This window comes from Microchirus variegatus (assembly GCF_963457635.1).
Source record: "Microchirus variegatus genome assembly, chromosome: 2".
Classification (NCBI taxonomy): domain Eukaryota; kingdom Metazoa; phylum Chordata; class Actinopteri; order Pleuronectiformes; family Soleidae; genus Microchirus; species Microchirus variegatus.
The window spans coordinates 25,388,433-25,410,920 of record NC_139803.1 but is presented as its reverse complement, the minus strand read 5'-3'; the positions used below and the strand labels follow the sequence as shown (position 1 = coordinate 25,410,920).

Below are 22,488 nucleotides of genomic sequence, written 5' to 3'. Positions count from 1 at the left end.
TTTTACTTTGTTGTCAGATGGACCCCCTCAGCTTTGTCAGATGTCGACACCACCCCATCGTGTTTCCAATGAGGCAGTTTTAAACTGGTTCTAATTGTTTTATTCACAATAAAACGGTCGATGTCATATGGGTTGTTCTGATTCTTCTGTCACTGTACCAAGTGGAATGGTAAACGTTGCGTGCGTCTAATTCCATGTGCCCCCTGGGCTACATGAACCCCGGGTAGCAAATCAATGTATGGCTGTACCAGCGCAGCAGGCCCAGACCTATAAACTGAAATGTCTGTCACTGACTTGACTTGCTGAGTGATCGAGTTACACCAGAGGTCCGGTAGCCCAATGTTGGACTCTCTCTATTGGCTGTTTGCTCTTTGGAAACGCATTGATGCGAACCGTTTCCATTACATCATCCTGGGGGGCGTTTACTGGTGAGTTGCAAACTTAGCACATTTGTTGTTAGATTTACCACTGGGTGTCAGAGAGGCGGAGCAGCAGTTTGTTACTCTGACAGAAGCCGTCAGCAGACAAAATAAGAAGGATGTTACGTCATGTCTAACTTTGTCTCAGAGGGATGGTTCTGAATGTAAATGCGTCTGAAAGTCACAGCAGTCGTTGTCTTTAAAGGTCCAGTGTGGAACATTTAAGGACGGCTTACTGGCAGAAATTGAATATACTCCTCAGGCATGTTTGTATAAGTGTATAATCACTTTAAAATAAAAAAATAGTTTGGTTTTTGTTGCCTAGTGTATGGCAAGGGCCTTGCTTGGCTGCCATCTTGCACCACTATGTTTGTACAGGAGCCTGAACAGCTAGAGCATGTGTTTTATATGTTGGAAATTTAAGCTTATTCTCCGCACCAAAGAAGGACAGCCTTGTTTCTGGTATGAAAAGACCACTGTTGTACGCTGACACACTTGGGAAAGTGTTAGAACCTGCGCTTTTCACCAGTAGATGTCACTGATTCTTACACACTGGACCTTTAAAACCGTCTGATAAATAGACATCGTATACATAATACAACGTGCTAGTTGGTGTATTGCATTTCAACCAACTTAACTTGATTAAGTACATTAACCATTCATGGTCCAACTGTATTCTCGGCCCGGCCTCATCTTTTTTTTTCGAGGATAGATGCTTTGTACACGACTGGCAAAAGGAACAATTGTCACACCTACTTTACAATTAATTTACACTGTTTTTTTGTTCTTGGCACATTCTGATATTGCTTCAGATGTCTTTGTTTAAATGGGCCTTTTCCCACGTTCCCTATCTGCACTTGGCTTTTATGGACGGATGTAAATTTTCTTTCATGGCCGGAGCTGAATCACTGTTGATTCTTATCTGTCCCGTAAAGCCTCAAACCAAATTGTCAGCAAAAGGGTTCTTGAGCGCCGAAAACTAGCTGTGGTGGCAAATTGCTGAAGGAAACAATAATCAGAAAGCAACAGCGAAATGTATTGAACATGTTGCGGTTTGATTGTGTTCCTGTTGCGATGGCCCTCGGACACCTGTGGCCCTTTGGACTGCTCACTTTGTTTTCCTCTGCTGCTTGACCAACATGAAACAATAGGGGGGCATTTTAGATTGATTCACACTAACTAATTCATGATTCATATCTACCACCTGTGACTCACTGTGTAGTGATTAATGGAAAACACACACACACACACTCTTTCAAAGTGGAAATTAATGCCGTTGTTTTGTAGCCACTTTTTTTTACCGTTGATGATTGTTTTTTTATACTGATTTCCAAATAAACCTTTGGGCATAGATGCCTGATTTGTATATGTTCCTACATTTACGGTGTCTTCAATGACATGAAGAGAATCAATGCCTCATTGAATGTCTTTCTCTCTGTGTTTCTCTCAGCACGCAGATCCCGTTCACGACATGCTTCTGGATGTCATCACGTGGGTCGGGATCCTCCTGTCCTTGGTTTGCCTGCTCATCAGCCTCTTCACCTTCTGCTTCTTCCGTGGCCTCCAGAGCGATCGTAACACCATCCATAAGAACCTGTGCATCAGCCTGTTCATTGCAGAGTCCCTGTTCCTTGTGGGCATCAATCGGGGTGACCAGCCGGTAAGAAAGTTGCTGGTGGAGATTTGTACTACTGCCCCATAGAGATTGACGAAAAGGACTGAGGTTAGGGTTAGGATAAATATCCAGGTTAGGCTTCCTCGACATCCACTGTTATATGACTGGAAATACTATGCTGTTATAGAAGTAAAACAGGGAAAATATTGGTATTGGGACTTGCACTTCCTGTCTTTACTGAGAAAAAAGTTAAAGGTCCAGTATGTAAGAATGAGTGAGACTCTTGACGAGTGCAACCAACGGACTCAATGGAAGTGTAAAAGGAAAGTATGGTGGCCTTGGCATATCAAAAAAGAATATTGTTAGAGATGTCTGTCAGCTGTTTAGGTTCCAAAAATGCTGATGTTTTAAAGTTGATTTATGCATTGAGTATATGTTGGCATCCGTGTCACCTATCCATTTTTTTTTGTGTTTTCCATTAAAAGTCACACTTTTATTCATCAAAAGAGTTGCAAAATAAATAGAAAATATAGTCAAGACATTGACAAGATTAGAAAATAATGCTTTTTATTCAAAATAATAATAATTTTTCCCTTCAAACTTTACTTTCATCAAAGAACCAGCAAAACTGTTTTCAGCTGTGCTAACATGATTGCACAAGGGTTTTCTAATCATCCAATAGCCTTCTGACACCATTAGCAAATACAATGAACCATTAGAACACTGGAAATGGGCCTCTATACACTTATGTACATATTCCATTTAAAACCAGACGTTTGCAGCTAGAATAGTCTTTTACCACATTAACAATGTATTTTCCTTAAAAAATAAGCAGATTTCTAAGTGACTCCAAACTTTTAAACAGTAGTGTATATATCTCTGCTAATAAAAATGCCTAAAGTTACAAACTATACGTTTAAATGATGTTGACCGGAAGCTAATTTAATACCATTGTCTATACAATGAATCATTGCAATGACTTATAAAGTATGATCATTTGAAAGGGCCATGTTTCTGTTAGGTAAAAGCAATTTTGCACAAGTATAAGCTACTCAGAACTCCATTACAAGAATCTAGATACAACTTGAAGACATCTTTCCAACTTGCAAAAAAATCAATAAATTGACAAAATGACTTTAAAAGACTGCGAGACGTGCCCAATAAATTATTTGCATTCATCTGCGCTGTAAATCATTCTCTATTTTCTCTCTAGATTTAAAAAACTTTTTTGTGTGGAAAGATATTCCTTTGGTTCCATGCTGTGCTATGAGTGGTACATCCCAGTGAGTGCCAGCGGCCCTGAACTGAACATTTTTGATTGCCTCAGTGAGACAAGCTGAAAAGACTTTATTCAACAAATGTTCCCTCCATTGGTTCCACAAAACCAACTTCACACTTGAACATACTCTCACATGCTCGCACACCAACACCTGCAAGGTGATTTTTCACACACTAACACAGACTCTCTGATGTGGATATGAATTCATCCAATCACCTCACTTTTACATTCTGGGCCAGTTTCTTTTTTCAATTTGTAAACAGCTTTACCTGGATCAAACTGTTCAATACTCAAAGCTTCTAATATAACAACGGTAGTTTGAATTGTTTTACTATTCTGTGAGGGCTCAGGTGTAGGAGCAGGGGTAAGCATCCTAAAGTCATCATCGTCTTGTGTGTGTGTGCCGTGCCTCTGCTCCCACTCTGAAGACAAATGTGGTGTCATTGCATGAACACCAGAGGCAGAGGGCTTTATTACACCTGTTGCATTCATGTTATGTTTGCTTGGTAATGAGGCAGAGTACACACTTATCCTTGATATTAAAAGGTGTTGAGTGATGATCTGAGAGCACAGTATAGATTATTTCTGGACCGATACATTTATCACTCATACATGCGTACATACTCTACATACAGCCAGAAATCATTGAAGGGGTGACCTTCATTTACAATGATGGCAAGTAAAAGACAGATACACTAAAAACATAGACAATCAAGGCCATTCAAGCAAATGATAAGACATTTATGAATTTAAAAATCACAGCAGTTCTGTGTGCCAAAATGAAAAAAAAACTCACAATTTTCCTAAACAAGACAGCTGGATGTGCAGGTCTGATAAAGTGCCTTTGATTGATGAAGTTATATTCATAGATTATTCTGGTAGTTTACCAATTAGAGCGTTATAAACTAATAAATACGAAAAAATCATATATGATTGAAGAAACACATCTAATATTGCTAATAACTTGATATATAGCTCTACAGTGATAGACAGAGTCTAATGATTTAAATGCAGTTGAAAAGGTTTATAAATCATATCACCATAGTCCAAAACTGACATAAAAACTGCCTCAGCAACTCGTTTCCTACAAATAATGGGAAATATTATTTTTCTGCGAAAATAAAATCCATCAATTAAACAATTTGAGATATTTTATTGTCATATTGTGAGACATCTGTTACCTGATATCTTTGAATAATAATATTATAATACCCTTCTATTCAATCTCATTCTGTCAGAACAAGACTATACTTTGATTTTCAAACATCACAAATATTCCATACAAAACTCCCAGGCCAGAGTTTTGGAACAAGACTACTTCCCTGTGAAGTTAAAGCCAATGCTTTGGCCCTACACCTTTCCCTCCCATTACATTTTATGGATGTAATTCACAGCCCAGCTCTAAGATCACTCTCCCGGACTGCAATTAATGTCCACTCAACCTTTTTAGCTATTTAATTGAATCCATCTCAGTGACAAAATGTGCTGGTTAGGTTCAACTGTGCCAATAATGAGATCAATCCATGTAAGTATCGTATTATTCTTAGAGAGTAAGTGGGCACGTGTGTACATGCAAACAACAGCATGTCTCTTACTCTGTTCACTTCTTCAGTCGTTCAAATTGCTCTCTCTCATCTTTGTTAGCGACCAAACAAACAAACATGACCACATGGGTGCACTACACTGTCCTTCTGCCAGTTACTACAGGCAAACGTCCAATCACTTCAGCCAGACAAAGCTTAGCAATGCTAATTGTTGGGAAGACACAGACATGGAGAGGTCAGGAAAATGATGCTTTATTCTGTAGTCATTTGGATGACACACATTGCCAGTCATACTGTGCCCTTTAGCAAGACATGTAATTCTCCAGAAAATGAGTTAAATGTCCAAAAGTGATTAGATTGAAAAATGAATTCACTGGTTAATTCTTGCCCGTTTTATTCCTTCCTTCAGATTGCGTGTGCTGTCTTCGCCGCCCTGCTCCACTTCTTCTTTCTGGCAGCCTTCACGTGGATGTTCCTGGAGGGCGTACAGCTCTACATCATGCTGGTGGAGGTGTTTGAGAGCGAGCACTCACGCCGTCGCTACTTCTACCTGGTGGGCTACGGAGTTCCTGCACTGATTGTGGCTGTTTCAGCTGCTGTGGATTACCGTAGTTATGGCACCGAGCGAATGTAAGTACCTGTGAAGCTAGCCTGAGATAACATGATTGTAGCTTTTACGTTTTCACGTAATAGATTTGACTGCCCATTTTCTGTGAGTAGAATTCAAACCATGATAAAACAGGACATGGATACGTCCCTTGGAAAACTGCATGTTTTCACTTTACCAAAACAGGCATTGTATTTATTGTACACATCAGTTAACCGCTTATCCATTTACTAGTCATGTGGAGTACCACCATGTCTGTTCTATAATGCATTTGATTGCTCTAAAGCATGAAAATGGCTGCTTTTTTTTTTTTTTTTTAGACTTGAGGTACAGAGTGTGAAAGATGTGCCTATTGCATGATAGCAAATGGAGTTTCAATGGAGCTTGGTAATGGTCATGCCTTTTACCCATGCTACCTCCATTATAGAGCAAATATAGGATATAGTGTCCTCTTCTACGTTGATTGGCCAATTTCTTCAGTTTTTATCCGTCTCTTGATTCCCCCAACTCATTATATTATATTTATTATAGGTACCATTATATTTGGGTATGAATGCCAAATGAAAGAATATGTGAGAACAGAATATGCTGCACTCTGATATGTTATCCACACCAGACAGAAGAACTCTCATTTCAGGCTATGCAGTTCACCTCTGTTGGATCAGCCTTTCTAATAGTACTTTAAAGCAGTTTTGTCTAAAGGGACTTTTTTCAGAGACATGCATGAGGGGAAATGTGAGGATCAGTAATTTGCTCAGGGAATAACCAGCCTGTTTTATCAACCAAGATATAATGATGTCTGTTATTGTTGCTGGAATTGACGATTACAATGTAAAGTCACTTTATTTCTAGCCAAATTCAGATTTGGGTTGCAGTAAAAACAGAGGCGTCCTTTCGACGGACATCTTATGAGATGGCAGACATAAAACAATACCAATAAAACATACAATTAAAAAAGCATCATAAATACAAGTGGAAAAGAGTGGAATAAAAGTGCTGTAAACTCCACTAATCAGAAATCCGTATATATGATGTATTAAAGAAAAAAATAATGATGGTGTTTAATTTATTAAAAAGACAAATCCAATGTTTCGGTGGGTAAAAAAAACATTTACAGTCTTTCCCTCTCCTAACACCATCTCTCTAGGAGTCTACACCGACAGAGACCCTTCTAACAACTTAACAACTGTGTATGTTGGTTTGAGGGGCTTTAACAAGTCACTGACAAACCGTCGTTCATCATCAACTTTTAATAAAGCAGAACAGTTACTCAAGGTTCGTACATTTCCCCACCGCTGAACTGACATTGTTTTGACAGTTACAAGAAATGCTCCCTTCAGGAGATAGTTTTGCTGAGTGAATTTCAGTGTTTTAAGGATACGAAACATTACAGCGAGGGAATGGAGAGATTTAGAGGAGGGACAAAAAGATGAGGTACGGCAAATACTGCGTCTTTCCTCTGAAATACAGAGTGGTCAATTCACGAGTGATGGGGCATTTCAAGCGAAAATGCTATTCATATATTCAAGAAGAAGGAGCGGCTTCGAGATGCATTCAAGAATCCTCTTAAATCTCATCAGCTAGCTACATGTTTTCTGCTGCTGCCACCTTGTGGTAATAGATGGACCACAAATTAGATGTTGGTGGCGATAACTATTTTAAATCGGTGCAATCATTGATCAGCATTAGTTCATTTCATTTTGAATAGTTGCGCTAACTGAAATTTTTTTTTTTTGCAAATACTAATCAAATATTCCTGTGTCAGCAATTTTCTGTAATGTCTATAATCATATCTGGCACAGCCACACATCGAGTACATGCACCGACACACAAATGCCACTGTAGCAATGGTTCTTTGTGATGAATGAGGTGATAGCTGCCACCGCCTGAGTCTTGGTATCATGTGAATAATTAAAGCCTGCCACCGGTGGAACAATTATTCGTGGGGGGTTGAAGAATGAGAGAGTGGACGTAGCATGACACGTGGTGAAAAGCCGAATGTCGGGGAGGACACATAGACCTGCCACAAATTGATTTGGGTACCGTGGCTGGCCTTGTTTTGAGCAAAAAAAAAAAACAAGAAAAAACAAGTTGAAGTGAAAAATTACCCTGTTGTTGCAGATGAAGTGTAATGTACGATGACTCATAAGAAGTGAAGCACATAAAACAGGGGGACAGCAGTGTGAAGGTCAGCTGCCTTGTAAAGACATCTCTTCAAACTCCAACATCAAATCATGTGCGATCGGAGAGATTAAAGTATGATTTCCTTTTACTAACTCGCAGTAATTACACTAAATGTAACCTGGGGCAAGGCACTTTACTCTTGAGCAAGTGTGGAATTCATCAGGTTGTGTAGTGGCTGGTCTAGTGTGTGTAGCCGGTTTACTGTGCTGTGTTTTCCACCAAAAACATAATTTGTATCCTTGAGGGCAAACAAAAAGTCCATATGTTCCCTCCAACATTTGCAAGGCAATTCTTTTTACACTGAAGATGTATGTATTGTTTACATGCATGTATATATTTATATGCATAAATTAGCTCACAGAGGGAGGAAGTTGTGAGGATATGATCTATATAGATACACTCATTCAAATGACTATTTGCTGTGCAGATTGTTATTACACGCTGTGGGTTTGAATGTCATTTTCAAATGTCACATTGGAAATTGAAAGCTGCCTTTTTATTATCTTTTATTGAATCATATTTTGTAGGTTGAACAGGTAGAATAGACTTTATAGATTTATTGTCAATAAAACAGAGCGAAGTTACCACTTTCTTAATTCTAAGCAGGTCTGAACAAGGCAAAGACTTTAACATTAACATGACTGTAAAGACTAGAAAACCTGCACATGCACAAAAGCCAGAAAGTCAACCAACAAGTCTCATTTTGACACCTTTTGCTTTCTCCACGTGTCATGTGACTTTTGCCCTGTGTGTCACATGTGTCATTTGAGCACTTCTTGATGCATTGGCTTTAACAATGAACAGATATTTGGATTCATAACAGGACACAAGATAGAGAAGCTTGACCTCTCAGAGCACCTCCACTTTAAAAATCCACATCTTACCTCCAATCATTTTTTACAAACGATACGTTTTAAAGGACACATTTAAAGATAAATTGTAGTCTTCCAGGCCCAGATATTTCACTTAACTCTAAAGTATAGCTCCCCAGGGTTTGGGATAAAAGTATATGTGCCCCAAAATCCAAACACAACTGTGAGACAAGTGAAGAAGTCTTTAAATCGTTTCTATGATCTAGAAAAGAAGGTGGTGAAAGGAACAACAGAACCCTAAGCGAAATAGCGACGTGTGTTTTGATGAGCTGCCCGATTTTAGCACTTAGTTCGCTTCTCTGTGTGTCCATGTGTGATTTTCGGTGTTGCCGCCTCTAATCCAATGATGTAAGTGAGAGGCAGACATATCAACCTCGTGTAACAACAAAGAAACAGTCAATTTTTGTCCTGTCACTTCCTATCCAGTGTCTCGTTTGTCTTTGAGGTCCGTCAGTTGACGCTTTTTTGCTTGAATTTTCACTTTGTACATGAAGACGCCTCATTTTGGTATGTGGAGTGTGACCAAAATAGCATTCATCATATCATTGCTCATCATATTTGTGTGCTGCTTTGTCTGCAGAGAATCACAATACTGTTGCTTTTTTGACAAAATACACTTCTTGATAATTCACATTTTAATGCAGTGTGAGATATATATAGCTGCTGTTGTTTTCAGTTTTGTCTGAATAGCCCGGTGCTGTGTGCCTCATGCACTTCACATTGCCTTAAAATGCAATGGCATTGCACTTAAAGAAATTCCACTTCCATTTCGCCCCTTCTCTGTCAGCCTGAATGACAACGCTGCTGTATGAACTGTAATTTTCCAGTGGCCAAAAATGGAGACGTGTGTGTGCAGCAGTAGCGGAGATTAAAAGATTAATAATTCAACCACAGGTCATGAATCAAGTTTATTTTTTTCCCCCTCTTTTCAAAGGAGAACTTTTTTCACGTCCCGCCAGCTCTTGTCCTGTATTAAATCTTAACCCGTGGAGAAGAATTGACTGTCTGTAATGTGTTGTAGGAGGTCAGAGAAGCGCATTATTTCATTATTGACGTAATTACAACAGCTCCGCACAGTCATCACGGTTAACATGAGCATGTCAGACACTATGTCGAGTGCTTTAGGACTGTGTGTGTGGCCAATCAGGGTCTGTCAGGGTTCGAGGTCAATCTAATTCCTTTGTAGTGATACAGTTTGATACAGGATTCAATTGAAAACTAATTAAATCATGCATAAATGATCATCTGTGATTGTAGTTTCCCTCCTTAGCCCGAATAATTGAAAATGAATTTAACTAAAGCCCACTCATTGTCAGCCATCTTTTACTTTTATCTATTTTACTCTGTGTATCATGACGACTTTGACTGTGAAAGGCCGTCACTGACACTAAAACACATCTTTCTGATGGTCATAATTTTTTCTCCAGCCCCTCACTGCAGCCTGTGTTTTGGTGCAGTCTATGTTTTTGATTTACACCCTCTGATCCCAGGTATAAAGCAATAACCTCAAATCTTTTTTAACTCCCAACCCCCCCCACCCCCTCACTTTCTCCTCTCATATTCCCCATCCTCTGTCTTCCTTCATATCCCTCTCTCCTCTCACTCCATCTCCTTCACTGCAGTTGCTGGCTTCGCCTGGACACCTACTTCATTTGGAGTTTCATAGGACCAGCAACCTTGATAATTATGGTAAGCGTAACCCTCCCTGTCTGCTCATTAACCCTACTTAGCCTGCGGGTCGTTGCTTGAATGGTCCACTGAGAACATTTTTTTCTTGCTCCCCTCTATCCTCTATCCTCCATCCTACCTCTTTTCTCTGCCCTGTTGAGCATATATGCCACCGCCGGGCACAGAGCCGTCCAGAAAAACGAATGAGGGGTGTAGAGCAATGCGTTTCAGTTTGAGACCCAGCTGCAGTCGCCCGCCTGCGACAATTTTAGTGGTTACAGTGAGGGAGTAGGAGACAGAGAAAGGTGGAGGAGAGAAAGAGAGAAGGGGAATGAACTCTGCTCAGTATGCAGTGTTGCAATTATGATTGATTTAGTTCTCGTTCCAACTTTTACTCTACCTTTCCCCATCGCGCAGCCACACACACACACACACACACACACACACACACAAAACCCAAGCATTACACATATTTTAAGTGTCTTTCCCAACTAGGACAGCCCTAATTTTCTAATAAAGTAGCTCATTTATTGATCGCACTGCTTTAAATCTAATGTTAGTCTGGCGCTCGTGCACATTTTTAAGTTAATGCCGACCTGTAAATATCCCAGTGCCACCAGAGAGAGACAGATTTACCTCATCATAATATACATTTGTAATCAGGGCATCAGCTTAAGTGAAAAATGAAAAACAGTGGTAAATGTTCTCATGCGGGGGAGTATTTTTTAAACGCAAGATTCATCCAAATGTGTTTTTCCCAAGATCCTTCATAGCATAGTCTCTCTGCCTAGCCTCAGTCTCGTTGCTAAATCCAGACATGAATAATGCACTTTTCACGCTCCAGTTTGAAGAAATCATTCACAATGCATGTCTGTGTGCGTCATGACTCACTCTTTTTCACTTTTATATTTATAAACAAGAGCCTCTATGCTAGGAAGAAGACGAGAGCTAAAGATCAAATTCAACCCTTGGGCATGAGTTCATGTTCTGGCTACGTAATGCACTTAAGTATATATATATATATATATATTATTTTATTTATTTCATATATGTAAAAAAGCTGACTAATTGCTGTCATTTTTGAGGAGTCATTCTGAAACACACCCCCATGCTGTGAGCAGGTTTGAGTCATTAACTACTTTGTGTTTCCTGACTCACAGTGAAAAAGCAAAATAATGAGAAACACAACAAACTGAGTCTGTTTTTTTTTTGTTTTTTTTTAATGCAAGACTGTTATATTTTCCATACTAATTACAGTGTGTTTGGGAAAGGTGGGTTCAAAAGTGTAAATCACTGAGATGCATTTGTTTCCACTTGTGTGTTTCCCCCTTCTAATTTTTTATTAATATTCAAAATAAACAGTTGGTACAATATAGCGAGTCTCGCATTATGTTATATGCACATAGCAGGAAAGTCAATTTAAAACATGCCTTATGTTATGACAGCATGGGAACAGAAGTGTTAATAGAATTATACTTGACTCTCATTGTTTGTGACACAGCAGGGGACTGTCTTTTTTGCATTTCGCCAAAAATAATAATAATAATAATGAAAGAAAAATCCAAGCAGTGCCAAATGTTTTTTTCCTCCAGATGTAAAATGTGTGAAAGGCAGCAGCAGTGTGACAGTTATTCCCTGTGGTTGCCTCTAAGTGTGAATATGATAAGACATGTGCGAATAACTGGGATGCAAAGCCCCCACACACATGCATGCAGCTGTCTTGTGCCACTGTTCCTTGTTTAGTCCGTTGTACCACCACAGAGTTTTTATAGAATTTTGCGCTCTGTTTGGCAAAGTGGGAAACCAGGTCTGGCTGCAGCATTTTCAGCACCGCACTACAAAGTGTCCTGATTTAAAATGGATGGAAGTGAAACAGAAAACACGCGAGCCATCTCAGAAGTCTTTTTTTTTTCTCACGCTGTCTCTGTCCATTTTTCAATCTTTCTCTCAGCTCAATGTAATCTTCCTGGGCATCGCTCTCTACAAGATGTTCCATCACACTGCCATCTTGAAACCAGACTCCGGTTGCCTGGACAACATCAAGTAAGAGCACACAGATCATGCTGGTATTTGTCCAAATGTCCAGAAACACGTCTTTCATCACTATTTGCAGTGAAGAATGAGTTTCCTTTCATCATATGCCCTAATTGTACACATTTCAACTCAGTTTAACAAACTGAGCAACACTTGGGTGGAATAGTACTTATTATTCACTGGTGTTCTGGTGCACTCCATGTTGTCTCTCCTCCCCTCCTTTGATATTTCAAAACCTCATTAAAAGCACTTAAGGTTGTTTTAATTCCCAACCCCAGGACCCAGGAGTCTGAGCCTGCAAGGTAAGGACTTCCTATTATGGTGAAAGGTGATGTCAGGCAAGGTTAAACTGGAAACAGGTTTTGTGTTGCATCTCCATCATTATCCGACGAACGCTGTTGTCTACCCGGGAAAAGGTCACGAGACAATCTGATAGACCTGACCTGGTGTTATCGTAGTGTCATAATGTGGCAGATGAATATTCATAATGCACGTGTGTGTGTGTGTGTTTATCTGCCAATGCCTGGTTGCTTTCAGATAATGTGAAGCTTGAGGGACAATGCTGGTTATAAAACTCAGATTTAAACTTTCTTTGGAGCTTGTCATTAAAAGTTTCAGTCCCTTGGGTTATGTTAAATTTCAGCTAAATATTTCTTGATTTCTATATGTTTGCTACACATATACTTATTACAGAATATTGCAGGTACGTTTACCTTTAAAGCGCCATAACAGTGGTTTTGTAAGGTTTACCTTTTTAATTGAAGAAGAAGAATCTTTATTGTCATTGTACAGAATACAACGGGATTCCGTTTGGCTGCATCTCTCGTATAGCAGCAGCTACACGTTAGTCACAATACTATGTTAAAAGATAACATAAATACTAAAAACAGTAAAGTTCAGATAAAAACAACAACACAAAAAACTGAATAGCTGAAACAGTGACATTAGAATAAACTAATCTACTATTAACTGTTATCTCTGGCTCTAACAAACAGTAAAGTTGCCCGTCCTCTAATCAATACATCATAGTAATAATTACATTTTATTTATTTTATTCAATCAAAAGTTTTTAAGTGTATATAGACTTTACTTGACAGTCTTTACATCCTTTGTTACATTATCATTGTTCCACCAATATGTGGAGAAAGTATAGGGGTATATTGATAATAAGATTGTTTACATGGTATCATTATTGATATCTGAACGTCAATACACTATTATTCTTTTTTTTTTTTTACAACAAAACGTCCTGAACACCCCGAGACAGCCAATCATGAGCACTGTTAGGTCTCAGCCAAACACTGTACTGCAGTCTGATGAGATACTTAGGTCCCAAATCTCCCAAATCTGTTATTGAATGTCAATATCAATATTGGCACGGTTTTCGATGTGAGGTGATAGAGAGAAAGTTTTGGTGATAGCACAGAAGTATTGAGGTTGAAAACCCAGCCCCAGAAGACTTTGAAAAGTGGGATTTTTTTTTCGACACCTTTACTCTATAAAATGAAGCATCAGCTGCCTGGGGTCATGGCAGAATCCTACTACAGATGGTATAAAGTTGTTTTGCTGCCTGTTTTGCTGTGATGAATAAGTGTCTCTGTGCTGTTTTTTGCATCTGCCTCACACACTCTGGACACATTAGTCTACTTTATAGCTGGCGTTCTGGCTGTTTCTTCTGTGCGGCATCACATCAGTGGCTGTGGCTGAGCACAGCGTCCCTCATTCACCCTGCTCCTCTCGGCACAGTCGTACACATAAAAAACAATCTTCTCCGAGCGTGATGCGGCATGCTTTAGCTGCACCATATCAGACCCACACGATCCCAGTGTGTTTTTCCATTACAAATTCACTGTAGGGCATCCTGAGCCAACCCATGGTTTTTAACCTGTTTTGAACTGCTGCTTCTGTGCAGGACACGTCAGTCTCCTGACTCTGCTGTCAGCACAGTGATATTGAAAGATGTTCAGCTGTGCACTGCGCTACACTCTATTTACTAAGTAAAGAATTTGCTTTGGAAATTGCTTGCCACACAGTTTAAAGTAGTTGTTAAATAGCGAAACGGGACCGCAGTTCAAGAACACGGGTCATCTAGTAATCAGAAGACCGGCGCTTCGATCCCCGCAGTCCACATGTCAAAGTGTCCTTGAGCAAGACACAGACATTCAAATAACCCTTGTATGCTTTGAAAGCAGCATGTTAATAACAGTGCTGTCCATACAAGCTCTGTTTGAATGTGACCTGTAGTGCAAAGTGATTTAAAACTGGACAACTATAAACCCAGGTGTAACTCTAGAGCAACTGACAGAATTTAGTGGATAATAAATTGACCCAATTGAAAATAAAAAAAATGTTAAAGAAAAACATGACCTTAAACGTATTAGAAGGTTGTATAATATAATATAACTGTGTTGTGTGTCGTGCCAGTAATGTTGCAAAAATGAGCAATTAGCAACAACTATATTTGTATTATTCTTAAAAACACAGGTGAAATTAATTGAATTAAATATTATAATGATATACACATTTAGCTTTAGCAAAATGGAACATGTCCTGTAAAAATGTCAGCTTTGTTTTGAAAATAATGTTCTTGTTAACATTTGATTATTGTTTTTAATTTAATTATTCTGCAGGTGTAACAAGCCAGTATTTTTGATTGATTTGATTGTTTTTGTAACTATAAATATTATTTTGTTTCACTGGTAAAAAGCACTAAATCCCTTCTTTAAAACCAGCTACCAACAAATAAGGGCTTTACACAAAAGTTAATAATAGGGGCTTCAAAGCAAAGCTGGTGTTATTGTTGATTTTGTTGACATTTGACATTGTCTGAGCTATAATATCATCTCCCCCCTGCACTGTTAATAATATGATAATCCAAATGTGACACATCCTGCAGTGGCTGCATGGTGAAAGACATTTATTTCCATTCTTTTGTCCGAGGCTTTTCATCAGCCTCTGTTTAATAACAGACTATCTGTGTGTGTGTGTTTGTGTGTGTGTGTGTGTGTTTGGTCCCATTTGATTCTGCTTTGTAACAAAGAAAATGCGAATCAATACAATGCACTTTGCAAAAATGAAATTACTGAAACCGGGTTATGGCTGCTGCCGCTGCTGCTGCAGGAGGTGTTGACACAACCACCAAGATATGGGTCTAAAAACCCAACTTGTAAATAACCTACATCCAGGTTTGGTTGATTGATCACTTGTAAAACACAGCTTTCCCCACATTCTTTTATTTCCTGTGAAAGAAAAAAACTACTGCTTACAAATAGACCCTGTACATAGTGTGTATAATGTATATTTATATAAATGCACAACCAAAATCGATCTATATCGATTATACACTTGCCATGATTGAAGCTCTGGCAGATATAAAGGCAGACCACCTGCAGCTCACACAGATGCCCTTGGTGCGACTGCTCATTGTGGAAATTCATTTTTTGGCAGAAAGCTCTGAGAAAACTCCAGACCATGACTGGACCAGAACAGCAGGTGCATGAATGAGAAATGGACTAAACTAAATTATTGTTGTAGGACACATTTTGAAGACTGTTTTTGTTCTGGCAGAAAAGTATACCATAAATTATGGAAAACAATTTAATTAACTTGAGGAGGACGTTTCCTTTTGTCGAGTGCGGTAGTCGACTCCTTCCAAGTCCGTTCTCGTATGTGACCCATGTGAGATACGTTTTGCTCTGCAGAGGAATATTGACTGCAGAGGTCTCAGAGTGTCATCATATGATTTATAACTCTGGCCTCCTATAATCTACCAAACAACCAGCCTTTTTGACCCCACTGCTTACTGGTTTCAAAACAATCTGCTATGTTTCACATTACCATTGGAAAATGGTGTGAAGCCACATTGCTTTTGTCAGCGCTCATTCATCTGACACAGTTCGACAATCATTACTCAACACGACTGCTCTCAATTCAGATTTTGTCTGACAAAAGATGCTCATTAACCAAAACATATCGCCGCATAAATACAAGAAAGTTGTTTTGTGTTTTTAACTCGACAATAAATAAAATGCATTGAATCCTTAAATGTTAAATGTAGCAATTATTTATTTCCAGACTCATTATTGTCTTGTTTTAATGAGCTTTTCTTCGAGTTATCAAGGTGAACTAGTTTGATGATCACGATAGCACGGCTTAATTAAGTCAATTTATCTCTGCGTAATGAGTTGTATCTGCTTTTTTTTTTATTTTCCCTCATCTCTCTGCTCCTTGGTTCATCTTTACAATTTGATGTCATGTTTTCTGTTTGAATTTCATCACACTGCTTTGTTAGAACATGAATGTTTCATCTCTTTCACTGTGTTTCTCTTACTTTGATTAGCATCCTGCCTTTTTTTTATTATCTTATTCTGTGTTTATCTGTAACATCTCTCTGTGTTTCATCTTCATTTTTTTAGCTACCGTTATTATGATGGATGTGTTATTGTAGAATGGCACTGGTAAGATGCAACATTTCTTTAGTAGAGGGGTGTAGAGTAGACTGAATATTGTGTTTGATGTGTTCTTTCCCCTCCTCTGCCATAATAGAGACGCACGGCTGCCACTGTCCTACATGATTCATGGTGCACAACATGACTTTTGCTCTAATGTGACTTTAAATACCAAACGTGATTCTGAATGCCACACATTTAGAGCAGTGTTTGGAGAAGGGTGTGAATTCTGTCCTCTATACTTCATATATTGAAATGATGTCAGAGATAAAACTTAAAAAATAAAAATTAAATCCCTAAAATAAAAAAGAAAATGCCCTATTCATGTCTCAAACACTTTGAGGTGATTAACATTGAAATCATACCTTTGGTTTGAATAATTAACAACCTTCGGGTTGATCATGGCACTTCCTTTTTTCACCCAGAAACAGCTTCATGCACATTTAAAAGGGGTTGAATTGACCAATTGGAATCTCATTCATCAATGGTGTGTCATTTCAGTGAATGGCACCCCGGCAAAATCAAGCTATTTAGAAAGAAATTGGAGGTTATTTAAGACTGAAGTAATACTTAGTAAGTGCTCCTTTTCCCCGTCATTTTTGCTCGATGATTAGCACAATAAAGCTTTTCTCACTTTTCTGATACTCAGAAGTGCTCAGCAGCAGCCCTCAGGGATGGATAGTATATACAGTTATATATATATGTATATATATAGATACATGTATGCATTGCAGCCATTCAGACAGATCTATGGTTTCGTGACAAGCCCAAGTGCTTAAATTGCTTAGATCATTCTGATATTCTAAAAATGTGTTTGAAAAACACATTTAATTAGAATTATTCATGAACTATTTTGAGTAAGTGATCTTGTAACGTCGGCACTGCGATGGTGCTGTGGTCCTGACAGGATAAAACCCGACTGAAATTGCACCCTCTTCATTCGCGCAGTGAGCTGTTATTCTTCGCACTGACTCTTCTTCTGCCGTCTCAGAAGTTGTGCCCCTCAGGCTCCTTCCATGCAGCCCCTTAAATTCATCCACAAATTTGTATCTGATAACTCCAGAGCAAGATAAGCCGTGTGCGATACAAGCTGCAGCCTCTTCATATCCTGTCCCCGTGGATGCATTTCCTATGACCTCTTGTGTCTTTATCGTCCGCCCTCCTTCAAACAAATCTGCCACTAGTTAGAGGACAGTATTTTGTTCTCTCCGTGCCCACTGCTTGTGAATCTGTGTCCATTCCGGGGGCAATCGCCTTGATGAAGTACCTCTCCCACCAGGTCATTAAGACGGCCCTGGGAAAGTTATGTTTAATGGTTGCCCTGCTGAATTCATAAATCATTTATTTTCCCGCACACCTGCCCCATTTATAACTGCTTAAATGCGAAGGTCTGCCATCATTTATGAGGGCGCTTGATACTTCTGTGGACTGAGATAATTATGGTTTGCACCTGTAAATTACTCACAAATCCTTTCCCAGAACAGAATGTATGATTCTCTTGGTGTGATGTTTGGATGAATGTATGTAGCTTTAATCTCCACTGCCAAAAAGAGCCGTCCCCTCTCTCTGTGTGTGTACTGTGTCTAAATGTATACATTGTTTTCTTGGATTACACCCCTCCATCCCATTGTAAATGCAATTTGATTTATTTCTGTGTTGCTTATTGTTTTTTTTTTCTTGTCACGTTGCTCAGCTATCAGGATTATGAACCTGAGATCAAGTAAGACAAAATTGGAAGGGCCCCTTGTCACATAACGCCATCTTTCATTTACTTCCCCTTATGAACGAATCAGGACCCAAATCCATCTTGCTGCCGGTGTGAATCATTAACATGATTTATTGTGGAGTAGTCAGTCATGTTGAAGGCTGCATTAGTGTGCACACAGCACTCCTGTCTAATATATTCATAGCCTACAGATGTGACAAGCAAGATTAGTTTTAAATGGCACCTGTATCTTCACAGTGTACTTTATCGAAATATTAGCACTATAATGTAGATACAGCTCTCACGTCTCTCATATAGGATAAGCTCGTCTGTTGCCCTCCCATTTATTATAGACATTGTCCATTATTGCACATGAATCTGCAGTTTTGAAATCATCTATTGAGTTTTAAATATACAATTATAATATAGTGCGTTAAATAGCAGATACAGTAGACGAGACATGGGAATAGAAAACTAACCTATTTATCTTTTCCCTTCATTTGTTTTGTAACTTTTCTCCCAGACAATATATGTTAGCTTCTTCTTATTTATTTTTCTAATTGTGAATAATTTCAAAGCCTGGTTTATACTTTGTCAATTTGTTTTAATTTCAAGTTCCAGTGGAAGGTGTATACATATACAGTATCTGTTGCTTTTTCTTTGTTTTCATGATGGCCAATAGAGGTTATAACTGTTATGATAAGACAAAAACAGTCTCTACAATATAAGACAATTCTACAGGAAAGTGACATTTTAGTCCATTTCTGTTGCCTGACTCATTTAAATGTGTCCCAATTTGGAGTATAAATCAGGCTTTATTGTGCCTTTAACCAATTTCCTTTTGGATATTAATGCAATTCAGTCACACCACATACTCATCTAACTCTTCCATCATCTTCCATTTATTTACACACCATAATAAAGTGAACCCAGGGACCGTAACACCTCTGTCAGCTGAATTATAATTTGTATATTTGTTTTTCCAGATCATGGGTGATCGGCGCCATCGCCTTGCTGTGTCTGCTGGGCCTGACCTGGGCCTTTGGCCTGATGTATGTCAACGAGAGCACGGTGGTCATGGCGTACCTGTTCACCATCTTCAACTCCCTGCAAGGGATGTTCATTTTCATCTTCCACTGTGTCCTGCAGAAAAAGGTACGGTGGCGTCGTCATGTAACCACACGTAAACTGCACCGTACACATGCGGAGTTATTAGGTTTACTGCACGCTTGCTGGAAAATGTGAAAGGGTATACCTGTTAGTTTGTCTGTTTTCTTCACAAAGGTGCGTAAGGAGTATGGAAAATGCCTGCGGACTCACTGCTGCAGTGTGAAGAGTGTGGACAACTCCATTGGCTCTGTGAAAGGCACAGCGTCTCGTGCTCCAGGACGTTACTCTACAGGGTCACAGGTAGCAGAACATTTTTCATGTTCCTCTTTTTTCTCTCTCTCTCTTCACTATCTACATTTATAAATGCAGGACAGATTTATTTATGTTGCGTTGCAAGTGAATCTTATCTTAGAATACATTATGCACATGTTTTCCAGCAGGTCACTCTGTATACATCAGCTGGAGCCAAGACAGCACCTGATACTGAATAAATATTACACAGATGTGCACCTTTTTTATAATTCAAAACAGCAGAGAAAAAAAGATTTCAAATGCGCCTTGTATGTATATGCATGGCAGATTTTCAGCAAATGATAACATGGAAATGTAGCACTTGTTGAGTTTCTAAGTGCATAAAGTTACTGCTGCTTATTGCAGCAGGTCTAGTCTGCAAACACTGACTCACTGACTTAAGCACTGACTCCAGCTTTGCGAGGAATTTGCTCATGGTCACGACAGCAGATACAAACATCTCTGCCAAGATGTTTGTGAATTCTCTGCGTGAGTAAGTCTCCTTGTAAAGCAAACTGGTAATTGATTCCTCCTACGTTTACACAGAGTATGAATAGCTGTGATATACTTTAATTGAACATCAAATTCTTATTCTAAATAGTGCGATTTTCTTCCAGTGTTGGGTTATAAATAGTCTGTAGAGTCAAAGCATGCAGTGGCAACCCACGATACAAGCTGGATTGTGCATACAGATCTGAGTCTTTAATTATACACAGTGCTTTGACAAGATGGCTCTAACCTCATGTTCAGCCACTGTGTACGAGTGCGACAAGAATGGAAATGCTCACAAACACATGTGGTTGTTTGCCGCTGTCTCTGGGGCATGTGAATGAATGTGTAATCAGCAGAGAACATGCTAACCCTCTGGCTAAAAGAATAAAAAAAAAAAATAAAAAAAAATAGAACATTAAAACAGTGTCATTTTAACCCATCTGCGTCTCCAGTGCTGAGGACTACATGACGTGCGATATGTAAATGAACAATGCCGCGTCATTATATGTTGCACTTACAGGAGCTGACACACTAATCTGAGTGGGATGATGTGATGATTGATCTTTTATAATTGCAGGGAGAACTTAAGGAAGACATTCTGTGAAGTTACTCAGGACAGGATAGAAAGTATTCCTCTTCCTGTAGCTGGAGAAGCAGACCATGAAACTCCATCATAATTAACCAGAGTGAAACCTCTTGGATTGAGCCGACACTCTGATTCAGAGAGCTTGACTGATGACTTTATTATCAACGTCACTTCTCTCGGCACTAATGCATATCTTTAATTGGAGATCGCTTCTCACCACAACTGAACATGTGTCTCGCAGATTTTATTTTGGCACAAACTACACACATGGATCATATTTTCTTGCTTGTAGCTGTGTTATTGTGTGAATATTCTTTGCGCATTTTGACATGTTGCTGTTTCTCCACAGAGCCGCATCCGTCGAATGTGGAATGACACAGTCAGAAAACAGTCCGAGTCCTCCTTTATGACTGGAGACATCAACAGCTCTGCGTCACTTAACAGAGGTACTTGGTCCTTCACCAAAATATTTTTCTTGAATGGCTCTGAAAGTCCCCAGCCCTCAGCAGAGAACATGACTAATGCCAGAGACATCTGTTTACCTGATTTAAATGACATGGGGGCTCCAGAGTATCAACAGTATTTTCTTTTCACAGTAAAGCTTTCATCCACAAACCTTAACCCAACATCACAAGTCAAGGTATCTCTCAGATACTTGGAATAGTAAAAAATCCAATTTGCATTTCTTCAAGCTCACCTTTTAATTATAACTAGATTTTTAAAAAGTTCTGTAAGTTCAATGTGAGGAAAAGATTCAAAACTATAGCTCAGATAGTTCTGACTCTTTATCAGCATTTTTTTTTTTTGCTCAGATGAATGAGAACGTGACTGTGAATACAGGGCAGAAACTTACAGAGTAATATCCTTCAGTGTCATGCTGATCCACAAAATTTGTTCACCATGGGTTGGGTTTTTTAGAATCTATGGTTACATGAATGTTGATGCTTAACAGCGTGCATCAAGTCAAAATTATCCTTTTGGTGCATGTTCCAATTTTGCAACAGTGATTCTCACATGATACTGCACGTGGGTCGTGAGAGGTCTTAGACATGAACAATTATAAAGATATTCATTTTCTGTAAAAAGAAAAAACAAAAGGTGTGTAATTCAATCAAATAACCTCAGAAATATTTACTTTTACTGAAAGTAAATTAAAATTGCTTTATTTGTTAGTTGTAGTTGCATACTAGCCCTTTATTACAAATCATGTATTAACACCTTATTCTACATAACCATATTCTACCTCTATCACGACATGAATTAAGATTTTTCCTACATAAGGAGTTGATGCGTGCTTAATATTTACTAATAAAGGGCTAGAATGCAACTTATATTCATGTTCGTAAGCACCTAGTTAATGGAGAATATGTGTTCCCTCATCTAAAATGTTACCAAATATTTTAAATATTTCAAATCCAGTTATTGTGAAAAAACAATATTATATATTGTAGTTGCCAGTATGCAGCATATTAAATTAAACAGCAAAAAAAAAAAAACAACCTCCCTGATGGTATCGGAGCTCTTTGTCTAAATTAGCTCTGGGTGCCTGCATGTATAGACACTAATGCAATGTTAAAATGATGGATTCATGTTCAAGACGTGGAGAAAGTGTCTCAAGCTCAGTAATCAGGCAC

General features: G+C 38.8%; 1 protein-coding gene across 1 annotated transcript in view; it reads left to right on the top strand.

Annotated features, from left to right (window-relative positions):
• Positions 1–22,488, top strand: part of LOC310942810 (adhesion G protein-coupled receptor L3) — a 198,404-nt gene that overhangs the window by 167,832 nt on the left and 8,084 nt on the right. Inside the window, exons 16-22 of the mRNA XM_083908251.1 lie at positions 1,870–2,079; positions 5,267–5,487; positions 10,143–10,209; positions 12,140–12,231; positions 19,362–19,530; positions 19,660–19,785; positions 21,204–21,300. Of these exons, the coding sequence (XP_083764377.1) occupies positions 1,870–2,079; positions 5,267–5,487; positions 10,143–10,209; positions 12,140–12,231; positions 19,362–19,530; positions 19,660–19,785; positions 21,204–21,300 (982 nt within the window). The remainder of the gene's footprint in view (positions 1–1,869; positions 2,080–5,266; positions 5,488–10,142; positions 10,210–12,139; positions 12,232–19,361; positions 19,531–19,659; positions 19,786–21,203; positions 21,301–22,488) is intronic.